This window comes from Dryobates pubescens, chromosome 34 (assembly GCF_014839835.1).
Source record: "Dryobates pubescens isolate bDryPub1 chromosome 34, bDryPub1.pri, whole genome shotgun sequence".
NCBI lineage: Eukaryota > Metazoa > Chordata > Aves > Piciformes > Picidae > Dryobates > Dryobates pubescens.
Genome location: NC_071645.1, coordinates 6,493,099 through 6,519,099, shown reverse-complemented (window position 1 = coordinate 6,519,099; position 26,001 = coordinate 6,493,099). Strand labels below are relative to the sequence as shown.

The following is a 26,001-nucleotide window of genomic DNA, read 5'->3' as shown; positions in this document are numbered from 1 at the left end:
CCAACCTCCTGCAGAGAGCAATGAGGTCTCCCTCAGCCTCCTCTTCTCCACACTAAACACCTCCAGCTCCCTCAGCTGTTCCTTTCCAGGCCCTTCACTTGTTGCTGGCCAGCTGTGGAGAGCCCTTCAGCCTCTCCTGTTAGCCAGCAGTGCTTGCAGAGCTGTGTGGCTTTACAGTATCACAGTACCACCAAGGTTGGAAGAGACCTCAAAGATCATCGAGTCCAAGCTGTCACCACAGACCTCAGGACGAAACCATGGCACCAAGTGCCACATCCAATCCCCTCTTGAACACCTCCAGGGATGGGGACTCCACCACCCCCCTGGGCAGCACATTCCAATGGCTAACAACTCTCTCTGGGAAGAACTTTCTGCTCACCTCCAGCCTGAACCTCCCCTGGCACAGCTTGAGACTGTGTCCCCTTGTTCTGCTGCTGGGTGCCTGGGAGAAGAGCCCAACCCCCACCTGGCTCCAACCTCCCTGCAGGGAGTTGCAGAGAGCAAGAAGGTCTCCCCTGAGCCTCCTCTTCTGCAGGCTAAGCAACCCCAGCTCCCTCAGCCTCTCCTCCCAGGGCTGTGCTCCAGACCCCTCCCCAGCCTCCTTGCCCTTCTCTGGACACCTTCAAGTCTCTCAAAGTCCTTCCTAAACTGAGGGGCCCAGAACTGGCCACAGGACTCAAGGTGCAGCCTAACCAGTGCAGAGTCCAGGGGCACAATGACCTCCCTGCTCCTGCTGGCCACACCATTCCTAATGCAGGCCAGGATGCTCTTGGCCCCCTGGGCACACTGCTGGCTCCTGTTTAGGCAGCTGTCAAGCAGCACCCCCAGGTGCAGCAGCACCTTGGACTGTCAGCTGGATGTTTATCTCATCGATGGTTTTGGTGTCGGCAGGCGCAGCCACCTCGCAGCGGTACGTGGCGGTGTCCATCCTGGTGGTGTTCTTAATCACCAGGGAGGTCCTGCTCAGGATTTCTGCACGAGTTGCAAAGTCTCCTGATAGGGGAGAGAGGGAGAGAGAGAGAGAAGAAACCATCAGGGTAGTCACACAGAGTAATTTGAGGCGTCTGAATCACGCAGTTGATCTTGGATGGAGGCCCAAGGGGGGCTACAGGAGAGCTGGGGAGGGACTGTTGAGAAGGGCTGGGAGTGATACAATCAGACTCTGAGCTGGGAGAGGGGAGACTGAGACTGGAGATGAGGAAGAAGTCTTTTGACAGGTATGGTGAGGAGACACTGACACAGGTTGCCCAGGGAGGTTGTGGATGTCCCCTCCCTGGAGGTGTTCAGGGCAGGTTGGATGAGGCCTTGAGCAACCTTGAGTGTCCCTGCTCATGGCAGGGGGTTGGAAGTGGATGAGCTTTAAGGTCCCTTCCAACCCAACCCATTCCATGAAGCTATGATTAACAAAGCAGCAAGGCAGCAGGAGGGTCCTGCCTCTGCCAGGCTTGTTTGTCCCCAGCTGTATTCTTCCTGAGGCTGTTCTGGGAGTTTTGAGAGCAAGAAATCTCCATACCCTGCATTTTATTGTCAAAGAACACGTAAGAGGTTTCTCCATCTTGGATCTTCTTCCACTCAATCCTGGGGTCTGGTGTTACAGTGGATTTAATGATGCAGGACAGCTCAACACCTAGCAGGAGACATCAAGGAGGTCCAGGTCAATAGGAAGCAGCTGTACTTTTGCTCTGCTTTAAGCTGCCTTGCCCAGTGTTATAGCAGGAGGTGCTGCCCACAAAGCCAGGCCTTCTCTTTCATCTGTCTCAAAACCAGAAACACTGCTGGGTTCCAGGAGCTATGGGGGGGGGGGAAAGATGGATTTGGGCCAGCAAAAATAATGGCCCAGCAGCTCTCAGCCATGGAGAGGAATGAACACACTGTTCTCTCCAGGCTCTCACTTATGACAAACAAGACCTTCTGACAAGGGTGAGGCCACAGCGCTGTCTTGCTGCTAATCACAGCCTGCAACGGGAGGCAGGGCTGCAGAATCTCCCTGGGTGGTGTCTGGTAATGGACTGAGGACTGGGCTGCCTGGGGCTAAATGCAGCTCACCCTCTCCCCTTTGAAGTATGGCAGCTCCATCTCCTCCTCAGAAGAGGGCTGAGAGATGGCCTTCCCAGTACCCCTGCGCCTCTGCAGTGGGGCCGAGGGAAAGCAGGAATGTCCCAGCTCCCTTTTCAGGGTATGAACTGCCAGGCCACTGCCTCTCCTCCTCCTTTTGGGATCCAGTTCAAAAAAGCACTTAGGCAGACACTCTGCAATGCCAGGGGCTTGCAGGGGCCTTCAATAAACCACTTCCATCCAGCGCTGTGCTGAACAGGGAGACACAGAGGCACGTTCCCGAGTGCTCTGCCAGGCTGTGGGCTCTGGGTAGCCCTGCCTCTCCCAGGAAACCACATCCCATGCACAGTAAGCAGGGGTTCTCCCAGTTAGGGCACAACAAGCATGGCTTTTGCCCAGTCAGGGCACTATAAACACAGTTTTCCCCCACTTTGGGCACAAGCAGCATGAGGTTTTCCCCAGTCAAGGCACTATAAACATCATCTTTCCAACTCTGGGCACAAGCAGCATGATTTTTCTCCCAGTCAGGGCACCAGAAACATGATTCTTTTCCCAGTTAGGGCACCATAAACGTGATTTTCCTCACTTTGGGCACCACAAACATGATGTTTTCCCAGTTAGAGCACAATAAGCATCATTTTTCTCCCAGTCAGGGCACCAGAAACATGATTCTTTTCCCACTTAGGGCACAATAAACATGATTTTCCTCAGCTAGGGCACCACAAGCATGATTCTTTCCCCAGTTAGGGCACTATAAACATGATTTTCCTCACTCTGGGCACCACAAACATGATGTTTTCCCAGCTAGGGCACAACAAGCATCATTCTCTCCCAGTTAGGGCACCAGAAACATGATTTTTTCCCCTCTTTGGGCACAACAAGCATGATTTTTTCCCCCACTTTGTGCTCAATAAAAATGATTTTCCCCAGCTAGGGCACAACAAGCATCATTATTTTCCCCAATTAGGGCACCATAAACATGATTTTCCTCACTTGGGGCACCATAAATATGGTGTTTTCCCAGCTAGGCCACAACAAGCATCATTTTTTCCCAGTTAGGGCACCATAAATATGATTTTTTTCCCCCACTCTGGGCACTGTAAGCATCATTTTTACCCCCCACTTTGGGCACAATAAACATATTTTCTTCCCAGTTAGGGCACCAGAAGCCTGATCATTCCCCCCCCCACTTTGGGCACCAGAAGCCTGACCATTTCCCCCCTCTTTGGGCACAAGAAGCCTGATCACTTCCCCCCTCTTTGGGCACAAGAAGCCTGACCATTTCCCCCCACTTTGGGCACCAGAAGCCTCATCATTTCCCCCCCACTTTGGGCACCAGAAGCCTCATCATTCCCCCCCCACTTTGGGCATCAGAAGCCTCATCATTCCCCCCCCACTTTGGGCACCAGAAGCCTCATCATTCCCCCCCCACTTTGGGCACCAGAAGCCTCATCTTCCACCCCCCACTTTGGGCACCAGAAGCCTCATCATTCCCCCCCCCACTTTGGGCACCAGAAGCCTCATCATTCCCCCCCCACTTTGGGCACCAGAAGCCTCATCTTCCACCCCCCACTTTGGGCACCAGAAGCCTCATCATTCCCCCCCCCACTTTGGGCACCAGAAGCCTCATCATTTCCCCCCACTTTGGGCACAACAAACACAATTTTTTCTGCACTTAGGGCACTATAAACATAATTTTTGCCCCCTTAGGGCATAATAAACATCATTTTGTCTCCATTTAGGGCACAATAACCATGATTTCTCCCACTTTGGGCACAATAAACCTGTTTTTTTTTGGTTGGTTGGTTGGTTGGTTGTTGTTCTTCCCCAGGCAGAGGGCAGTGCAGGCAGCAAGCCCTCACAGCACTCACTCTGGAATTCCTGCACCACGGGTTTGGTGTTGCTGGATGTCAGCTCCACAGCCAAGAGTCTGCAGCCTGCACACACACACACAAAAAAAGAAACAACAAACAGAAGGTGAAAAGAAACAGCAGAGCTCATAAGTCACCCAGCTAGGAACATGCTGCCTGCTGAGAAACCTTCTCAGCCAGCCATGAGGAATTGACTTCCCCAGATGAAAGCCTGTTCCTAATGCACCCAGTCCAGCAGCCCTGAGTTTGGTCAGGAGTTCTGGTGGAAATACAGGAAAATAGAGTGGTTAGAAGGGGCAATTGTAAGAGGGAGATTAACACAATAGCTGAGGGGTGAGCAACTGATGTTTACCTGGCCCTGAGCACAGCCTTCGACACTCCTGCACCACAGCCTGGGCTCCAGGCTGCTGACACAGGGGTGTGATGGGTGAGCACTAGGATGGATACAGAACTGGCTTGATGGCTGCACCCAGAGAGTGGCTGTCCATGGCTCCATGTCCCAGTGGAGGCCAGGGACAAGCAGAGTCCCTCAGGGATCAGTCCTGGGACCAGGCTGCTTCAACATCTCTGTGGGTGCCAGGGACAGTGGCACTGAGTGCAGCCTCAGCAGGGTTGCTGATGGCACCAAGCTGTGTGGGGCAGCAGACAGCTGGAGGGAAGGGATCCATCCAGAGGGAGCTGGGCAGGCTGGAGGGAAGGGATCCATCCAGAGGGAGCTGGGCAGGCTGGAGGGAAGGGATCCATCCAGAGGGAGCTGGGCAGGCTGGAGGGAAGGGATCCATCCAGAGGGAGCTGGGCAGGCTGCAGAGCTGGGCACAAGCCAACCTCAGGAGGTTCAACAAGCCCAAGGGCAGGGTCCTGCAGCTGGGTGGAGGCAATCCCAGGCACAAATGCAGGCTGGGCAGGGACTGGTTGGAAAGCAGCCCTGAGGAGAGAGCCTTGGGGGTGCTGGGGGAGGAGAAGCTCAGCAGGAGCTCTCAGTGTGCACTTGCAGCCCAGAGAGCCAAGCAGAGCCTGGGCTGCAGCAAGAGAAGTGTGGCCAGCAGGGCCAGGGAGAGGATTCTGCCCCTCTGCTCCACTCTGCTGAGACCACAGCTGGAGCACTGCCTCCAGTGCTGGAGCCCCTATTGCAAGAGGGATCTGGAGGGGCTGGAAGGTGTCCAGAGCAGGGCCAGGAGGATGAGCAGAGGGCTGCAGCACCTCTCCTGTGAGGACAGAATGAAGGAGTTGGGGCTGTTCAGTCTGGAGAAGAGAAGGCTCCCAGGTGACCTCATTGTGGCCTTCCAGGATCTGCAGGGGGCTCCAAGCAGGCTGGGGAGGGACTGCTCAGGATCTCAGGGAGTGATAGGACTGGGGGGAATGGAATGAAGCTGGAGGTGGGGAGAGTCAGGCTGGAGGGGAGGAGGAAGTTCTTCCCCATGAGAGTGGTGAAGCCCTGGGATGGGTTGTGCAGGGAGGTGGTTGGGGCCCCAGCCCTGGAGGTGTTTAAGCCCAGGCTGGCTGAGGCTCTGGCCAGGCTGATCTAGTGTGGGGTGTCCCTGCCCATGGCAGGGGGGTTGGGACTGACTGATCCTTGTGGTCCCTTCCAACCCTGACTGATACTATGAGACTATGACCCAAAGCCCAGTGCCAGCATGAGCTGCCTGTGTGTGCCTTGTGCTTATGGCAAAGGAACAGCTCTGGTGAGACCTCACCTGCAGGGCTGAGCTCAGCTCTAGGGCCCCAACACAAGAGAGACATGGACCTGCTTGAGAGGGTCCAGAGAAAGCCACCAAGATGATCAGAGGACAGGCTGAGAGGGTTGGGGATGTTCAGCCTGGAGAAGAGAAGGCTCTGGGGAGACCTGGGAGCCTGAAGGCTGGGGAGGGACTGATTAGAAGAGCTTGGGGTGATAGGGTGAGGAGCAATGGTTTGAAACTGGAGCAGAGGAGATTGAGGTTGGACATCAGGAGGAAGTTCTGCACAATGAGAGTGGTGAAATCCTGGAACAGGTGGTCCAGAGAGGTGGTCAAGGTCCTGTCCCAGGAGGCATTCAAGACTCAGTGTGGCCCTGGGCAGCCTGATCTGGTTGCAGGTGTCCCTGCTGACTGCAGTGGGGTTGGACAAGATGACTTTTGAGGATCCCTTCCAAGCTGATGCAAGCTGTCAATCTCTGAACTCTTGTCCTGGCAGTGCAGGAGTGGATGTGGTATATTGTACATTAATTTGATGGCCAGGAGAAGACAGGGAGCAGAGCAGCCTCTGGAGGTCTGGTCCCTTCCCAGAGGATGAAAAGTGCCAGGCCTCCAGCACATGCTGACTGCAGCCTCAGGAATTTTAAGACTCACTCAGCATGGCCATGTAAAATGTGAGGCAGTAAATCTGGAGAGGGCTGTGATTCAGGAGGAGCCTGGAGTTCAGCTCCCTGAGTAGAGTCCCAGCCAGACTGGCACTGGCACAGAATCAGTGGCAGGAGTTAGAAGGGACCTCTGGAGATCATGGAGTCCAACCCCCCTGCCAAGGCAGGGTCACCTAGAGAAGGTCACACAGGAACACATCCAGGTGGCTTTGGAGTGGCTCCAGAGATGGAGACTGGAGAGAAAAGCTCAGCCATGCAGTGCTGCAAAGCATCCTTACATGACAAGCTCTGTCCCTTCACTGTCCTCCTTGCTCTGAGCACCAAAATGCTGTGTTTTCTTCAAGCAGGGCAGGTTTAGACTGGGTATCAGGAACAAGCTCTTCACTATGAGGGTGGTGGAACACTGCAACAGGCTGCCCAGGGAGGTGGTTGAGGCTCCATCCCTGGAGATATTCAAGGTGAGGCTCAAGGAGGCCCTGGGCAGCCTGATCTAGTTGGGGATGTCCCTGCTGACTGCAGGGGGGGTCAGGCTGGATGAGCTTTGCAGGTCCCTTCCAGCCTGGACCATTCTGTGATTCCCTCTGTCACATATTAGTTTGGTTTGAAAACAATCTCTGTCTTTTCTGCTGTGCAAACAGAAGTCTGCTGAAATCCAGGGGAGGATGCTCACTGATTTCCTTGGGCATCCCATCAAAAGTCAAAGATGATGGAAAAGCAGGGCCTTAGAGGCTTGAGCAGAGATGTATCTGAAGGCTCAGACTGTCTTACTCAGAGCAAATAAGAGTCCTAACAAGCCTGACTGGCCTGAAATTGTGCCAGGGGAGGGTTAGGTTGGACATGAGGAACAATTTCTTTGCTGCAAGAGTGGTCAGGGATTGGAACAGGCTGCCCAGGGAGGTGGTGGAGTCCCCATCCCTGGAGGTGTTCCAGAAAGCTGTGGCCATGGCACTTGGGGACATGGTTTGGTGGTGGTGCTGAGCTGATGGTTGGGCTTGATGACCTTAGAGGGCTTTTCCCACTGAAACAGTTCTATGGTTCTATGAATTAAAAGCAGAAAAGGCAGCCTGAAGGGAGCTGTGGAGAAGGAAAGGCTCTCCAGCATCATGACAGGCAGCTGGCAATCCCTGTGTGCTGCCCTTCAGGGTGGGTGGGAAGCCTCTGGACAGAGAGGCTCTGACAAGGCAGGGGCAAAATGCCTCTGGTGGAACAGATCAGACTGCAGGGCAGCAGCCTGAGAGCTGCCCAAGAGCTGCAAAGCTTCTCCCACTGAAAGCAGAAGGGCCTGGAGCACCTCAAATCCTTTCAGCACTTGGGCAATGCTCCCTGCCAACTCTCAGCCCTCATTGTGTGCCGAGTGCTGAGGCCCTCCTCGGCGCCTCAGCTCCCAGCACTTCTGCCCCAAAGAGAGCAGAAGGGCTGGAGGGGAGAGCTGGAGCCTGGCAAGGTTTAGAAGCTGCCTTTTGTGTACAGGACAATTGATACTCAGGATAAAAAAGAAGCCACCAGCTGATGCAAACTGTTGGCCCAGCCACAACTGCTTAGCAGGACCTTTCCACCCTTCCCCTTCTGCACTGGAGAAAGCTCCATTCTAGGCCAGCTCAGTGTTGGATTTCTCCCAAAGGCTGTCTGGGGGAGGTCCTGAGCTGCAGTGAGTAATGGGGCAGTGCAGTGAGCTCACCCTGCTTCTGCTTTACTTCAGAGAGCCAGGAGGATGCCATTGCCAGAGCTGGTTCTCAGCAGGTTGGGGCAGGTGCTTCAGGCTTGCTTTGTTTCAGTCAGGAGGTGGTGTAAGCACCCACAGAATGGGAGGGGGTAGAAGGGACCTCTGGAGGTCATTGAGTCCAAGAAAGGTTCACCCAGAGCAGGAAAGCATCCAGATAGGTTTTGAAAGTCCCCAGAGAAGGAGACTCCCCAACCTCTCTGGGCAGCCTGGCAGCCTGCTCCAGGGCTCCAGCACCCTCACAGCAAGGAAGATTCTCCTTAAGTTCAAGGGAAACCTCCTGGGTCCCAGTCTGTACCCACTGCCCCTGGACCTGTCACTGGGCACCACTGAAAGAAGCCCAGCCCCATCCTTTTGCCCTACACCTTTAGCTCTTGCTCAGCATTGAGAAGACCCTTCTCAGGCTGCTCTTCTCCAGGCTGCACAGCCCCAGGTCTCCCAGACTCCCCTCCTCAAAGAGATGCTCCAGGCCCCACAAAGAACTTGTTTGAGTCAGCTATGACACAGGCCTGGTGCCTGCAGACCTGAGGAAAAAGGCAATTATGCCATGAGACACTGACAGGTTCCTCTGTCCACCCTCTTTGATCCTCTCAGGTCATCTGCCTGGGGTTGTGATCCTTGCTGAGCAGAGAGTTCACTGATCCTAGCACAACCCCATGGCATTAGAAGGAGCCACTCAGCAGAGACAAGGAACAGCCTTGGGGAAGTCCTTTGGAAATCTCTGGGCACGTTTTCAGCACCAGTGTTGGGCACTTTGTACTCACAGATCCATGGAATGGGTTGGGTTGGAAGGGACCTCAAAGCTCATCCAGTGCCAACCCCCTGCCATGGGCAGGGACACCTCCCACCAGCCCAGGGTGCTCAGGGCCTCATCCAGCCTGGCCCTGAACACCTCCAGGGAGGAGGCAGCCACAGCCTCCCTGGGCAACCTGTGCCAGAGTCTCCCCAGCCTCACTGCAAAGAATTTCATCCTCATCTCCAGTCTCAGTCTCCCCTCTCCCAGCTCAAAGTCTCATCACTCCCAGCCCTTGTCACAAGTCCCTCCCCACCTCTCTTGCAGCCCCCTTTAGGTACTGCAAGGCTGCTCTAAGGTCTCCTTGGAGCCTTCTCTTCTCCAGGCTGAACAGCCCCAGCTCTCTCATACCTTTCTGTCCCCACAGGGGAGGTTTCCAGCTCTCTGATCATCTTTGTGGCCTCCTCTGGACACACTCCAGCAGTACAACACAGACTTCATACAGAGAAGGCATAGAACTGTTTGTGCTGTGAGGTCCCTGCTCCTGGGACCAAGAGGGCTTCTCTTGAGAGCCCAGCTCTGCCCACTCAGCTAACTATGGGGACCCTGATCGGCTTTCTGTTTGGGGCAGGTGGCTCTGATAATGAGTTCTCATGAAGGGAGAAGTTGTAGGTTCTGCCTTCTTCAGAGAGCACCCTCCTCAAGCAGGGACCTGCCTTACAGACCCTTCTAACACAGGAGAGCTTTATTCTGAGACCTGAACTAGCAGATGGCTCTAGAGAGCTGCACAGCACCTGGAGAGCCACAGAAGGCAGCTGGAAGAGCATCTACCTGGTCTGTTCTATCCTAGAAATCACAGAATCAACAAGGCTGGAAAAGACCTCAAAGATCAAGTCCAATCTATCACCCAACACCTCCTGACTACTAAACCATGGCTCCAAGTGCCACATCCAAGCCCCTCTTGAACACCTCCAGGGATGGGGACTCCACCACCTCCCCTGGGCAGCACATTCCAAGGGCAAATTCCTCTTGCTAGGAAGAACTTTCTCCTCCCCGCCAGCCTAAACCTCCCCTGGCACAGCTTGAGACTGTGTCCTCTTGTTCTGGTGCTGGGTGCCTGGGAGAAGAGACCAACCCCCACCTGGCTCCAACCTCCCTTCAGGGAGTTGCAGAGAGCAATGAGGTCACCCCTGAGCCTCCTCTTCTGCAGGCTAAGCAACCCCAGCTCCCTCAGCCTCTCCTCCCAGGGCTGTGCTCCAGACCCCTCCCCAGCCTCCTTGCCCTTCTCTGGACACCTTCAAGTCTCTCAATGTCCTTCTTGAGCTGAGGAGCCCAGAGCTGGACACAGGACTCCAGGGGTGGCCTCAGTAGTGCTGAGCACAGGGCACAAGGACTTCCCTGCTCCTGCTGGCCTTTTGGAATAGCCAGAGGAAGATGGGGAGGGCAAGGGCTCCTTGTTCCTTCCCTGAGCAGTTTGCTGGAGCGGTCTGGGTGCTGTGTTGCATTTTGTTGTGCTTACAGAAGATATTTCTTTAGAAAAATGGTGTCCCCTCAAGCAGCCAGCATGGTGACATGGCTCTTCTGAAGTACATCTACTGCAGGATCAATTCAGCTGGGGGAGGAGGCAGTAATCCCCCAGTGTTGTGTTGCTCTGAAGGAGTTATGACTCCAGGAGCACTCACCCCAGGGCAGTGGGGCTCCCTCTCACTCCAGCCCCCTCTCATTTCTCACCAGCTGCTCACAGCAGGCTCTTCCCCAGCCACTGAACACAAGAGATTTAGCTCTGTCCCTCAGGCACACAGCAGAATGTCAATAAAACCTGAGAGAGAAGCTGAGCCCTTGGAGACTGTGTGAGAGGTTCTGACTTTACTCCATCTATTGAGTGTGGGCAGAGATCAATGTGGCTGCTTGACTCACTGCTGTGCCAGATTTATTCTGTCTGTGGCAGCAGGATGCTGCAAGTAGCATGCTCTAAATTACCAGAAGGCTAAAGGTCTGGAAGGGAGCAAACCAAACCAGGAGCCTCAAATGGAGGGTGGAGGGCAGGGGCAGGACACCCTGTTAACACTACTTTGGAGTTTCCCTTGTTGAGCAGTCTGCCTGGGGCTGGGGGAAGCATAGAATAGAATCAAAGAATCATAGAATCAACAAGGTTTAAGAGGGGAAGGGATAATTAATCCCTTACCCAATTGCTCATTAGCCCTACTCCTGTCTCAGCACCAAAGGAGTGCAAGAGTTGCTCAGTCAGAGCAGCAAATGAGCCTGGGCTCATTGGTGCCCATCACAGCAGGGCTGGCTCAGGTGCCACAGAGACTGACAGCACTGGGACAGGCTGCCCAGGGAGGGAGGTGGTGGAGTCCCCATCCCTGGAGGGGTTCAGGAGTCATAGAATCAATAAGGTTGGAAGAAACCTCAAAGATCATCGAGTCCAAGCTGTCACCCAAGACCTCATGAATAAACCATGGCTCCAAGTGCCACATCCAAGCCCCTCTTGAACACCTCCAGGGATGGGGACTCCACCACCTCCCTGGGCAGCACACTCCAAGGGTTAACAGCTCTCTCTAGGAAGAACTTTCTCCTCACCTTGAGTCTAAACTTCCCCTGGCACAGCTTGAGACTGTGTCCTCTTGTTCTGGTGCTGGTTGCTAGAGAGAAGAGACCAACCCCTTCCTGGCTACAACCTCCTTTCAGGTAGTTGGAGAGAGCAAGAAGGTCTCCCCTGAGCCTCCTCTTCTCCAGGCTAAATCAGCCCCCTGCCCCTGCTGTTGGCACTCTCCTGTTCCAGGAGCAAGGGCATGCCTACTCTGAGACATTTCTCTGCTCTTGGCAAGTGGTGTTCCTCTGGTGGCCACACTTATGGTTGGCTTTGCTTTGCCTCTTAATTCATCATTAGTGGCAACCACACCACCTTCTAACATGAGTATTCCAAAGATGTTCCTTTAGGCTGCTTTCAGCCCAGTACAAACAGGCAGCCAAAGGTTTTGTGTGATGAAGTAAATCCCACTTCAAAGGCCCCAGCACCCAGGAGCTGGAGAGCAGCCTGGCACTGACATGGATTCATTCCCAGAGCAGCACTCATTGCAGCATGTTCTTAGGGGTTGGAAGGGAGCTCTGGAGATCACAGTATCAGTCAGGGTTGGAAGGGACCACAAGGATCATCTAGTTCCAGATCATTGAGTTCAACCCCCCTGCCAAGAAAGGGTCACCTGGAGAAGGCCACACAGGAATAGGATGAGGCCTTGAGCAACCTGGGCTGGTGGGAGGTGGCCCTGGCCATGGCAGGGGTTTGGAACTGGATGAACTTCAAGGTCCCTTCCAACCCAAACCATTCTGTGGATCTGTGAACACATCCAGGTGGGGTTTGAATGTCTGCAGAGACAGAGACCCCACCACCTCTCTGGGCAGCCTGCTCCAGGGCTCCAGCACCCTTCAATCAAAGAAGTTCCTCCTCCTCCTCCTCCTCTTCAGATGGAACTTCTGCTCAAGTTGGTGTCTGTTACCCATTTGTGCTGCCACTGGGCACCACTGCAACAAGCCTGGTCCCATCATCCTGACACCCACCCCTGAAGTATTGATCAGCACTGGTGAGGATCCCCTCCTCTACAAAGCCCCAAAGCCCCAGTTGCCAGTCTTTCCTCACCAGAGAGATGTCACCATGCCACGTCCCCCATGCCACAGCAGAGGCACCTACCAGCTCCCTGTGTGCTGCAGGCTCAGCCAGACACATGCTTGAATCCCAAATGCCATCAGCTCTCCAAAATAGAATCCAGGACAAGGCAGTGAAGTCTCTAGCATGCTTCTTATGGCACTTCTTTTAGCTCCAGAGCTCCAGCCCATGCTTGTCACCGTGACTCATGGGAGCTGAATCACTTTCAAATGCTACACTCAAACTGGAGCTTCAGAGAGAAATTTGCAGCTTTACAGACAGCTCTGCTGTGTTAAACCTCCTCTGTGTGCTGGGTTTAAAGCCAAGCCTGACCTTCCATCTCCTTCCTTCCCAGGCTCTCTTTAAACCCTCTAAGCAGCACTCTGAAGAGGAGGCGAAGCCTTCCCGTCTGGATGCGTTCCTGCGCGACCCGCTTTGGCACGGGGGTTGGGCTGCAGGATCCCTTCCAACCCCCTACCATGCTGTGATTCTGTGTGGCCTCTGCATCACCCTGGGGTTGTAAGGGCACGGCGGAAAGGGTCAGCAGGAACCGGGGCCGGTCGAGCCGGTGGCAGCACTCCGCCGCAGCGCGCTGGGCGCTGCCGCTCCGGCGCTTCCCCCGGTGCGGTGATCGTAATTAATGCACTGTCAGGCACAAGCAGTACAGAAACACGCAGCTGTATTTAAACACCTGCCCACTAAAGCAACCAAAATATGCCTCGCTTGAGGTGCCCATCAGCACTAAGCCTTGGCTTGATTTGCAATTCAAAAGGAAGGGGGGAGGGGGGGGAAAGGCATCCGAGCCACGCGGGACAGCCGCTGGGATCCGCACGCCTCCTTCGGCGCCTCGGCCCTCCGGGTGGTTGCTCTGTGCAGAGAGGGAGCTGCTGCTGGGTGTTAGAGACACATCAGCCGAACTCTCTGCGTGCCAGCACGGTGCTGGCTGCCCGTTTGCAGAGGCTCCCTCGAGCATCCCTCCTCAGGACCGTGAGCGGCAGCTAAAGGACTCGGTGACAAGGACAGCGCAGCTGAGACGCTCACAGCGGCAGGCAGGAGAGGAGCTGCGTTTGAAGGGCAGCTTGGCTGACCCCCAGCGCTGTCCCTGCCTCAGAAGTGTTGTGTAGGCAGCAGGGAGGAAGCTGACTGCTAAACGTGTGAGAAGTCTCCAGAGGAAGCCACTCAATGCCGGGGCCTGGGTCAGACAAGGGAAAGGGAGGCCAGGTTTCTGCCCTTGGCTTACTCAGAGGAAATCACCATTAAGCCCTCACTCCCAGAAGCATCTGGCCATCTGCACCTCCAAACACCCAGCCTGCTGGCCCTCTGGGCTTCAGCCTTTCTACCCTCCCTCCTTTCTACCCCCAGTGCATCCCACTGCAATTCCACAATGCAGCTGGTGCCAGTGTAGAGGAGGTGGTGGAGGATGGGCAGCATGGCACAGGAGTGAGATGCCAGAAAATGCCTAAGCCACTGCTAAGTTTTTCTGGGGGGTTGTTCTGTCCAACTGTCCTTTGCCTGGAGTTCTGGGGATGGTTTGGGGGACTTCAGTGTACCTGTGTTATCTAGAGACTGAATTTATGAAGGGTGCATAAAGAGAATCATAGAATTGGTTTGGCTGGAAAAGCCCTCTAAGCTCATCCAGTCCAACCATCAACCCAACACCACCATGGCCTTTAAACCATGCCCCAAAGTGCCATGGCCACAGGTTTCTTGGGATGAGGACTCACAGAATCATTAAGGCTGAAAAGGACCTCTAAGATCATGTCCAACCTTCTACCCAACACCACTAAACCATGTCCCACAGTGCCATGGCCACACATTTCTTGAACACCTCCCAGGATGGGGACTCCACCTCCTCCCTGGGCAGCCTCTTCCAGAGTCTGACCACTCTTGCAGCAAAGAAAGTGTTCCTCATCTTCAACCTAAACCTTCCCTGGCACAGTTTCAGGCTATTTCCTCTTGTTCTACCACCTGGCACTAAGGAGAAAAGACCAACCCTAACCTCAGTCCAACCTCCTCTCAGGGAGTTGTAGAGGGCAAAACTTCCAACCCTTGCCTCCAGTCCAAGGGGCTGGCTGCATGTTTGCTCTGGCATCCAAGCTGCAGGTGAAAAGCCCCTCTGGGCTGACAGAAGGCAGCAGGCAGGAGGACCACACTGGGCACAGAAGCAGAGGGAGCTGTGTGCTTTGCTTTCATTCCAGTTTTCATAGAATCATAGAATCAACAAGGTTGGAAAAGACCTCAGAGATCATCAAGTCCAACCTGTCACCCAACACCTCCTGACTACTAAACCATGGCACCAAGTGCCTCATCCAGGCTCTTCCTAAACACCTCCAGGGATGGGGACTCCACCACCGCCCTGGGCAGCACATCCCAATGGCCAATTCCTCTTGCTGGGAAGAATTTCTTCCTAACATCCAGCCTGAAGCTCCCCTGGCACAGCTTGAGACTGTGTCCTCTTGTTCTGCTGCTGCTTGCCTGGGAGAAGAGACCAACCCCCACCTGGCTCCAACCTCCCTTCAGGGAGTTGCAGAGAGCAAGAAGGTCTCCCCTGAGCCTCCTCTTCTGCAGGCTAAGCAACCCCAGCTCCCTCAGCCTCTCCTCACAGGGCTGTGCTCCAGACCCCTCCCCAGCCTCCTTGCCCTTCTCTGGACACCTTCAAGTCTCTCAATGTCCTTCTTGAGCTGAGGAGCCCAGAGCTGGACACAGGACTCCAGGGGTGGCCTCGGCAGTGCTGAGCACAGGGCACAAGGACTTCCCTGCTCCTGCTGGCCACACTCTTCTTGATGCAGGCCATGCCCCCTCCCCAGGGACCAGCAAGCCAAGGCTGACTCAGGGGTGGGCTGCCCTCCTGCAGAACAATGTAGATGTGCAGCCAGAGATTAGTGAACAAAAGCTGAGGAGTGCCTCTGCTCAAATTAAGTAACAGATGGGCCTGGTCTGTGTGGGAGCTGATAAGGGTTATAAAAAGGCCATCACCAGACTGTGGCCAGCCCACCCTGGAGAAAAAACCACCACCACTCAGTCATAAATCCTCTGGGCTGTTATAGCTGCTTGTGCTCATGAGGCTTTATTTTTACCAGCTCTCCTAAACCAGCAGGACTTATTTTAGCTGCATGGCTTGCACTGCTCAGTGAGCAGGGTGCCAGCTCTCTGGTAGACACCTACAAAGAGAGGAGAGGTGCCCGCCTGGGCAGGGGACATGAGGCAGAATTAACCTAGAGAAGGCAAACCCAACAGTACAGAGCAGTGTTTGGCAGCCCACAGGGTTCTGGCTTTGGCTTCTCTCTCAGGTAGCTGGCTGATGGCACTGGTTTCTTCTGCAATGCTGGCTGTTTCTGGTGCTCTCTGCAGGAACCAGGACCCCACAGGACCAAGCTGTGTGGAGGAGCATTGAATATTTGCTCAGAGAAGGGCAACCAAGTTGGTGAAGGGTCTGGAGAACAGGGCTGGGGAGGAGCAGCTGAAGGAACTGGAGGGGTTTAGTCTGGAAGAGGAGGAAGCTGAGGGGAGACCTCATTGTTCTCTACAGCTCCCTGCAAGGAGGGTGCAGGGAGGTGGGGGTTGGTCTCATCTCCCTAGTATCAGGTGATAGGAGGAGAGGAAATGGCCTCAAGTTGTGCCAGGAGAGTCTTAGTTTGGAGATGAGGAACAATTTCTTTGCTGCTAGAGTGGTCAGACTCTGGCACAGGCTGCCCAGGGAGGTGGTGGAGTCCCCATCCCCAGAGGTGTTCAGGAAACCTGTGCCCATGGCACCTGGGGACAGGGTTTAGTGGCCACAGTTAGGTCAGTGGTTGGTCTCAACGACCTTGGAGGTCTTTTCCAACCAAAGCAATTCTCAGATTCTATTTGTGTTCATGTGAAGGTGTAAGAATTTGCTCTTCCTTTCACTCTCTTCCTGCTCCCCACCAGAGAAGGCAAGGAGATGCCTGCCTGTGAGCAGAGCACCTGTGGCTCTGGAACCAAATCTTAACCTATTTAAATCTCCTGATTTAAACTGGCACCTTAAAGACCTTCCCTGTGTTTGCTGCAGAGAAGGCCCATTAGCATCCAGGCCATGCACACAGTCTTTTTATGCCTTCTGGGCTTTCCCCCCCCCGCCTCCACTCTCCCTTTTCCTCTCCATTTTGGACAGGAGGATTTACTGTTCCACCTCCTCATCAGCCAGCAAAGCCCTTGGTAGACACAGAGCCTGCACAGCCCCACTCAGCAGTGGAACAAGTGGCTATCAAGGAGACATGGAGCCCTCTCAAGCCAAAAGCCTCTCTGAAGAGCAGCCTCCTGCAGACAAATGTTCCTCCTCTTTCCCATGCAGGGAGTTGCCTGGTGAAAGCCACACAGGGCTCTCAGATGGGCTCCCAGAGCTTGGTTTCATCACCTCGGGCTGCAGCTGCAGACACACTGCCCCAAACACCCCTCTGACAAGGGCTCTGCAGGTGAGAATTTCACAACCCTTGGCTGCTGTTTTGCTTGTGGCATTTCAGGGTGTTTAGAGATGAGATGCTGAGGGCTCTGCCCAGCTGCACCTTCACGAAGCCAAGGCAGGATCAGATCTGCACCGCCACCCACTGAGGCCTGTGAGAGGAGGAGGCATCCTGAGCCATGCTGCAGAGCCCTCTGAACAGGAAGAGTTCAAGATTACTCATGGTCTTAGCAGAAGTCTGAGCTCTTGGCTGGACATGTTGAGCTTGGACCTAGTCCACTAGCAGGTTCTCATGCTCTGCTCTCCCTAAGGGAGCAGAGAGAGAGCCAGAGCTGGGCTGATGGCTGGCAACCTGGAGAGACAGCTCCCAGGTTGAAGAACTTGGCACCCTTAGCCCATCTTCGTGAGATGCATGAAAAGCCTTCTGCTCTGCTCTGGTGAGACCTCACCTGCAGTCCACCTATGGGACCCCCAACACAAAAGGGACATGGACCTGCTGGAGTGGCTCCAGAGGAGGCCACAATGATCAGAGGGCTGGAGAACCTCTGCTATGGGGACAGGCTGAGAGAGTTGGGGCTGTTTAGCATGGAGAAGACTCCTGGGAGACCTTAAAGTATCACTTCAACATCTGAAGGGGATCTACAGGAGAGCTGGGGAGGGACTGTTTTCAAGGGCTTGTAGTGATAGGCTGAGGGGCAGTGGTTTGAAGTTGGAGCAGGGGAGATTTAGGTTGGACATCAGGAGGAAGCTCTGCACAGTGAGGATGGTGAAATCCCGGCACAGGCTGTCCAGGGATGTGGTTGAGGTCCTGTCCCTGGAAACATTCAAGATCAGACTTGCTGGGGCCCTGAGTAACCTGATCCAGTTGGAGATGTCCCTGCTGCCTGCAGGGGGGGTTGGACAAGATGACCTTTGAGGATCCCTTCCAACCCAATGCAATCTGTGGGTCTGTCAGACACAGCCCAGGAGCCAGCTCTGCAGAGGTATCTACATGCTGCTGCCTTCAAGGGGAAGATGGGCAGATAATGCTTTGCAGATGTGGCTGCTCATGCCTTGCCCAGCCCCTTCATCTGTGCATGATCTACTCCTAGCTCTCCTGTTTGGCCAAGCTCAGGCCCTGGCTCCTGGCTCCTCTCCTGGGAAGGGCTGACTCTACGTGCAGGATGGGGAGGAAGCAATGCTTGGGTGGATGACTAATACCTAATACTTGAGAGAGATTAGGGGCTCGAGAGCTTCCAGCCTGTCAGACTGCATCTCCTTCTCTAAGATATTTCAGCTCCAAGAAAACATGGCAAGAGTGAGAATTTGCCCCTCAGAATCTGGGATGAAGAGGAATGGGGGGAGGGAACAGCAAGGGAAGAGGAATAGGAAAGCAGTGCATGGAAGAGGCTGTTCTGAGCAGCCCCTGCACTCCTGAATTGCTTCTCCCTTCCCAAAACAAAAAGAAATGTGAGGCTGACCTGAAAGTCTCATCTTTGCCTTGGGTAAGCATCAGGGAACAGGGCCTGAAGGCTCTGCACTGCATTAGATCCCACTGACCAGGGGATTAAGTCCTGCCCAGATCATTTATTTTGCCTTGCTACTTGCCTCTGGGGTCAAGGCCCTTGCACAGATGCTTTGGGCTTGCTCTGAGACCTGGAGTCTCCAGAAGGGAAAAACAGGGGCAGGTGGCTGTGCTGTGTGGCTCTGAGGGGAGACCATGAGGCAGGAGAGCTTCTACTGACATCTGCACCAAGTCTTTGGCAGAAGCCAGAAGTAAGGCAAGAAGGAAACAGTCACAGATCCCTTGGCTAGGGGTGCAGCCTGTCCTGAGTGCTGGACAGATGGACAGGGGAATGCCATCTTCAGACCAAGAAAATCACTGCCCTCACAGACACTGGGACAGGAGGGGGATCTCAGGTGGTCAGCTGAAACCCCAAGGGATGCAGCTGCTGAGGTTCTCCCAGGCAGTGCTTCCCCATGATCATTTTCAGCTGTCAAAGGGCTGTAGAGAAGCCTCAGGCCCTTTGAATTCAGTGTCTCCTCCAGTTCAGTCAGGATGCACAGCTCCAGTTCACTGGAGGGAAAAAACAGAACTGAGGCATGGGAAGTCACAGGAAGGGTACAGAACACACTCAGCTGGCAGGAGAGAGACCACTCTGTGACCTCTTTGCCTTCCAACAGCAAAAGGAAAGGCCAGGAACAGAAATGGTGAGCACTGCAGAGAAGAGGGAATACTTGCAGAGGGTAGGTTTGACACCAGCCCTTCCTGCCTATTCCCACTTGCCTTCCATTGTTTCCCCCAAGAACTGCCACACAGGCACATCCCACATTGCTTCTCACTTCAGCAAGTCCCTTTCCTCCCCAAAGTGGCAGATGCTGATACCAAATTAGTGCCAAGTAGGAGGGAAGCAGAAGATAACTGTGATAAGAGCTGGGGGCAATGGTCTTCCTCCTGCCCTCTCCCTTCCTCTTGGCAGGGCTCTCACTGCAGCAGACAGATGCTAAGGGAAGTCTCCAGGGCAGAGCCAGGTTGGTGAGACATGGCAGGCATCTCTGGCCAGGATCAGGGAGGCAGGCTGAGCAGCAATGGGAAAAGGGGGCAAGCTCCTTTATTTTTGTCTTGTGTGGGAATTTGACTCAAGGATTGCTGAGAAGCTCATAAGCCAAAGTGACATTTTCCAGGCTGAGTGCCAGCCGAGGCACAGACTTGATCTCAGCAGGTATTTGACTTCTACAGGAGCTGGGATGCTTGGTACCTGCCTGACCCTGGTTTCTGATGAGGACACACATATCAAAAGCTGCCTGAACTGCAAAGACAGGAAATAAGAGGATATGCTATCAGCACCAGGCTTTGCAGTGCTCCTCAGAGTCTGGCTGGGTCCCAACCATCAATACAGAGACTCACAGGGGTTTAGCCTATAATCCTCTACTCCTCTGTCTGTGACTCTAATCTCTTGATCCTCCCTTCTCCTCCAGCCTCTAGCTTGACCAACAAAACACAGAGCCAAAGGTCTGCTTATCAGAGAACAGCCATGTCATCTTCCTGTGGAAAATGGCAGTTGGCAAGAGAGGAGTAGTCAGCAGTGGAGGACCTCCCCTGTGGGGACAGGCTGGGAGAGCTGGGGGTGCTCAGCCTGGGGAAGAAAAGGCTCCAGGGAGACCTCAGAGCAGCCTTCCAGTACCTGAAGGGGCTCCAGGAGAGTTGGATGTGTTCCTGTGTGACCTGGCCTAGGTGAATCTGCTTTGGCAGTGGGGCTAGACTGGATGATCTGGAGAAGGGTCTGCAGAGACCTCAGAGCAGCCTTCCAGTACCTGAAGGGAGCTACAAGAAAGCTGGGGAGGAACTTTTTACAAGGGTTTGTCCTGAGAGGACAAGGGGGAATGGCTTTGAGCTGGGAAAGGGGAGACTGAGACTGGAGACTTCTCCCAAGCAACCAGCACCAGAACAAGAGGACACAGTCTCAAGCTGTGCCAGGGGAGGTGTAGGCTGGAGGTGAGGAGAAAGTTCTTCCCAGAGAGAGTTGTTAGCCATGGGAATGTGCTGCCCAGGGAGGTGGTGGAGTCCCCATCCCTGGAGGTGATCAAGAGGGGATTGGATGTGGCACTTGGTGCCATGGTCTAGTCATGAGGTCTGTGGTTGACAGGTTGGACTTGATGATCTTTGAGGTCTCTTCCAACCTTGGTGATTCTGTGATGCTGTGAAATTGTTGAGAGTGAGGCTGGGGAGACTCTGGCACAGGCTGCCCAGGGAGGCTGTGGCTGTCCCCTGCCTGGAGGTGTTCAAGGCCAGGCAGGATGAGGCCTTGAGCAGCCTGGGCTGGTGGGAGGTGTCCCTGCCCATGGCAGGGGGGTTGGAACTGGGTGATCTTTGAGGTCCCTTCCAAGCCAACCCATTCTGTGATTCCATGGATCAGAGCAGGCTAGGGGAGGGAAGGGGAGAGGGCCTGAGCAAGAAGCCAGAGAAATCATTTCTGACAGGACTGGAAGCAGCTTGCCTTTCAAGAGCCACATTTTTTCCTCCCCCCCAGTTGTACAGTATCATCTTTGTCCTTTCTTTTGTGTGTGCTTAATTCTAGCCTGGGGTGCAGAGCACAATTGCCTGGCTAATGTGTTGTACAACACATGTCCAAATGAAGGCTGCAGGCACCGGGGGGGAGCTTCCCATCTGCCCCTGAGCCTGCCACCCAGAGCCTGGGGAGCCACTGCTGTCACTCCAGGCTGGGCAGCTGAAGCCACCCCCTTGCAAGGCAGCTTTGAAGCTCTGCAGTGACTCTGGCAGAACAAAGCATGAGGAGCTACAAGGGAGAAGAAGGCTTTCAGCAGGGAGCTGTGGGAGCCATGTGCAGGCCGGGAGATGTGAGCCGAGGGAAGGCTGTTCCAGGGGCAGCCCTGACTCACACAGCCAGCTCTGAGGCTTACCTGGTTGGCATCAGGCTGAGCACAGGCTGCAGACCTACAGAGGCTGCAAGGCAGATTATTTTCTTAGGTGGGGAATTAAAGGGAGCCCAAATGAAGTCACAGCCAGATAAAGGTGGAAAGGCTGACACGGAGCATCTTAGGGAGATGCTGGCATAAAGGAGCAGGGGAAGAGGGGGGGACAGTAACTCACACATTGCATCAGGTTGGAAGGGACACTCAAAAGTCAGCAGGGACATCTCCCAACTAGATCAGGCCATGTCAAGTCTGATCTTGAATGTCTCCAGGGATGGAGCCTCAACCACATCCCTGGGCAACCTGCTCCAGGATTTCACCACCCTCACTGTGAGGAGCTTCCTCCTCATGTCCAACTAAATCTGCCCTGCTCCAGTTTCAAACCATGGCCCCTTGCCTTGTCACTCCAAGCCCTTCTGAACAGCCCCTCCCCAGCCTTCCTGTAGGTCCCCTTCAGATACTGAAATGAGTTATAAGGTCTCCATGGAGCCTTCTCTTCTGCAGGCTGAATGGCCCCAACTCTCTCAGCCTGTCCCCATACCAGAGGCTCTCCAACCCTCTGACCGTCTTTGTGCCCTCCTCTGGACCCACTCCAGCAGGTCCATGCCCCACAGCTGGACACAACACTGCAGGTGAGGTCTCACCATGCCATGCCAGAGCAAAGCCATTGTGCCTGGTCCCAACCTGGATTCCTGACCCAGGCAAGCTTGTTTAATAGGGCAGAAATGAGCCTTGGCACGGAGGGGTTAAAAGATGACTTGTCCTGGGGGATTTGAATTAGATGAGTATCTGGGAACTAACTTCTCCCAGCCCCTGACTTGTTTTCCTCCTCAAACATCTCCTGCTGCTATTTTTAGCAGAGAATTTTCTCAGCTGAATGCTCCCAGTTGAGTCCTGGTCAGAGGCCCTTTTCCCAGAGTGACACAGGCCCAGCAGCATGTCCTGGTCCCCAGTTCAGCTTAGCTCTGTCTCACTGCTGGCTTTGGGCTGTACATGTCACACTGCCATGCTTCTCCTCAGGCATGGGGGGCAGCCCTCCCACCATATTAAATGCTCTCACAGCCCCTAAAAGCCAGGGGAGGCTGCAAGAGGGAGCTGAAGAAGGGGAACGGACTGGTCTTGATAGTTGCCTGTCGGGTTTTTAGGAGTATGAATGGCAAAAGAGGTGGGCAGGAGATAGAGAGAAATGATTAAGCTGACATTAATAACAAGGTTTGCTTCTCAGCACTAAAATCTGCTTGGATCCATTCCAGTTCCTCCAAGGGAAACCGTGGAAGCCTTCATTGTTCATAAGAGTTGCAACTAAAAGCAGACTGAATAAAGCTTGAGGAAATACCTCTGAGAGGACAACCTTGCCTTGGCTGCTGGGACTGGATGAGGCAACTCCCTTCCTCTCCTCTGCATTTCTTGGGGCCCTCATTCCTCCAAATGGGGTCACCTGTCCACCAGTCTATCATTCCCCTCCCCTGGCTCCTCACTGCTCAGCCTCTGGCCATGTGTCACTGGAGCCTTGGGTTGGTGCACAGGGAATAGAATAGAATAGAATAGAATAGAATAGAATAGAATAGAATAGAATAGAATAGAATAGAATAGAATAGAATAGAATAGAACAGAATTGAATTGCATTAGAATGGAATGGAATGGAATAGAATAGAACAGAACAGAACAGAATTGAATTGCATTAGAATGGAATAGAATAGAATGGAATAGAATAGAATGGAATGGGAATGGAAATAGAAATAGAAATAGAAATAGAAATAGGAATAGAATAGAATAGAATAGAATAGAATAGAATAGTATAGAATAGAATAGAATAGAATAGAATAGAATAGAATAGAATAGAATAGAATGAACCAGGTTGGAAAAGACCTTTGAGATCAGAAGCAAGGCTCTCCTCACTTCTCCCAGCTACAGCTTGCTTCAGTGCCTGCCTGGAGAGATGGGCATGGCAATCAAAAGGCCAGATCAGGGCACATGGATGGACAAATTGAGTAAACCAGGAATGAAGCCCTGGCTCCTCTGTGCTGCTGTGCAGTTGCAGCTGGGGGATGCAGGAGGATGAAGCTCTGGACGCAGTGAATGGAGCACAGACAAGGCTGGCTCCAGCAGAGAAGGTCCCTCTAACAATGGCCCCTTCTTGGGCAGTGGATCTGTTGCCTGTGTGCCTTGGAGTCATGTCAGTGAAGCAAACAGATTGGGAACATATTTGCACTCCCCACAGCAGCACAGAAGCCAACCCAGACACAGAGGAGCAAGCTGGGCTCCTTTCTGCTCCTCGCCTCAGTGCCAAGTTTCCAGCTCTGCTCAAAACCTGTGGCCAAGCCCTGCTTTGGCAGGGGTGAAGGGAGGGGACAGGAGGGTCAGGGAATACTCTGCCTTCAGCTCCTGCTTGCAGCAGTTGGCAGCTGGCTGGAGGAGAGAGGAGCCAGGCTGAACTCGACTGCACACCTCTGAAGGTCCCCCCAGGAGATCAGCTCTGGCACCATGTGGCTGTGCTCCTCCAAACGGGGCCTGGAACAGCACTCACCTGGGCAAGCCACAGATGCTGCAGAGGGACTTGTCCCAGCGGCAGGAGCTGCCTTCCAAAAGCTTCCCCAAGCCCAGCAGGAATCCCAGGAGGCCAGGATTCCTCTCTTGCCCTTCATGTACACAATCCAACACACGGGCACTTAACCTTTGAGGCTCCTCTGGAACGCCGGCGCTCCACGGCTCAGCCTGCTTCCCCTAACATCTGCCCCCTGTACCAGATGCTGCCAGAGCCTCTCTCCCTCTCTCTCCTGGCTCTGCTCCCAGCTGAAGGACAGACAATAGGCATTTGAATCCAGGCTCCACTTCCCCTCCCCAACACCCTGGGGGAGATGGCACATCAGAGCCAAGGCAGCGCTGACAGCACAGCTTGCCAGCCAGCGACAAGTCTCTCCAGATCCTGCCCTGCCTTTTCTTTCCTGAACCACTGCCTGCAGTTGTTACTGGGCACACAGGCCAGCTCTGCTGGGCAAGCCCTGGCAGCATCCAGCTAGCCAGGATGAGGAACCATAGAATCATAGAATAGCTTCAGTTGGAAGGGACCTTAAAGCTCATCCAGTTCCAACCCCCCTGCCATAGGCAGGGACATCTCCCACCAGCACAGCTTGCTCAGGGCCTCATCCAGCCTGGCCTTGAACACCTCCAGGGAGGAGGCATCCACAGCCTCCCTGGGCAACCTGTTCCTGAGTCTCACCACCCCTGTACTAAAGAACTTCTTCCTCAGCTCCACTCTAACCCTGCTCTGCCCCAGCTTCAAACCATTCCCCCTTGTCCTGTCTCCAGACACCCCCAGGACAAGTCCCTCTGCAGCCCTCCTGCAGGATCCCTTCAGGTACTGGAAGGCAGCTCTAAGGTCCCTCCAGAGTCTCCAGGCTGAACACTCCCAGCTCCCTCAGCCTGTCCTCATAGCAGAGCTGCTCCAGCCCTTGGCTCATCTTTGTGACCCTCCTCTGGACCTGCTCCAACAGTTCTCTCTGCTGCTTCTGACAGGGCCATCAGAAGTGGATGCAGTGCTCCAGGTGGGGGTCTCACAGGAGCAGAGCAAAGAGGAGGCATCCTCTCAGCACACTGCTGCTGCAGCCAGCCTGAGCCCTCAGCCACTGCTGCCAACATTCTGCCATCCTGGACTCCCAGCCCCACCACACAGAGCACTTGTTCCTGGGCCTCTCCCAGACCTCTCCACCATGCCAGCTCACCTGGGAACACCACAGCCACCTCTTAATAGCCTCCAGCTGCAGTTAGCTGGTCCAGGCAGTGCCCAGAGGAGCAGCCCCACCTGAAGGAGGTTCACCAAGGGTTCAGCAAGAGCTGGCTTGGGTTCTCCTGCAGAACCATTGTCCCACCTCTCTAGAAATAGCTCTGCCTCTCACATCCTGGAGCCACTCAGCCTGTTTGGCACTGTTTCTCCTGCTTCAGAGACAACAACAGAGAGTGAGAAAAACCTGTCTAGACACCATTTACCTTCCATGGGCTCCCATTGCCACATCAAAGCACCACTTCAAACAAGCCTACAAACTGGCCAGGTAATAACCCCCAGCTCTCCTGTGCCTGCTCCAGCCTGCAGCAGGCAGACCCATCCCATTGTGCTTCAGATCTCATCTGTAAGCCAGCCCCTTCTGGCAGCAGGAAGGGATGAAAAGTCTCTTCACAGGAACCTGGGCAGGTGACCTGGGCTCAGACTGCTCAAGTGGGGGCTCTCCTTTCTGCTCAGCAGCCAGGTACAAGCAGAAGCCTTTGGTGAGACACTGGCACAGGTTGCCCAGGGAGGTTGTGGATGTCTCATCCCTGGGGGTGTTCAAGGACAGCTTGGATGAGGCCTTGAGCAAGCTGGGCTGGTGGGAAGTGTCCCTGCCCATGGCAGGGGGATTGCAACTGGATGAGCTTGAAAGTCCCTTCCAGTCCAACTCATTCTGTGACTCTATGAATCTGCAAATCTCCAGCTCCTTCCCAAAGCAGCTTGTCCCACTTGTCCCACCTGCTCAGATGCTGGAGCCCTCACCTTTCCAAAGCCATCTCTGTGAATGCTGGGCAAGATTCACTACAACCCAGAGCCCAAAGAGTATCTTCCCTGTGGCACCCAAGGCAATGGAGGTCACCAAGAGCTACAAGCAGCTTGTGCACTGTGAGGCAGCAAGTGACTACCAGAGAAGAGAATCACAGAATTGTTAGGGTTGGAAGGGACCTCAAGGCTCAGCCAGTTCCAAGCCCCCTGCCATGCCCAGGGGCTTTATCTCCCTGACTCAAAGCACTCAGCTCTTCCCTGTGTTCCCAGGCCCAGT

At 54.3% G+C, this 26,001-nt stretch overlaps 1 protein-coding gene across 1 annotated transcript in view; it reads right to left on the bottom strand.

The window, feature by feature from the left end:
• Window positions 1–25,735, bottom strand: part of JAM3 (junctional adhesion molecule 3) — a 32,272-nt gene extending 6,537 nt beyond the window's left edge. The window contains 9 exon segments of the mRNA XM_054176007.1: window positions 841–993; window positions 1,514–1,627; window positions 3,927–3,992; window positions 23,724–23,835; window positions 23,837–23,910; window positions 23,913–23,973; window positions 23,975–24,053; window positions 24,055–24,165; window positions 25,722–25,735. Coding sequence (XP_054031982.1) covers window positions 841–993; window positions 1,514–1,627; window positions 3,927–3,992; window positions 23,724–23,835; window positions 23,837–23,910; window positions 23,913–23,973; window positions 23,975–24,053; window positions 24,055–24,165; window positions 25,722–25,735 — 784 coding nt within the window.
• Between the last annotated feature and the right edge of the window lie 266 nt (window positions 25,736–26,001).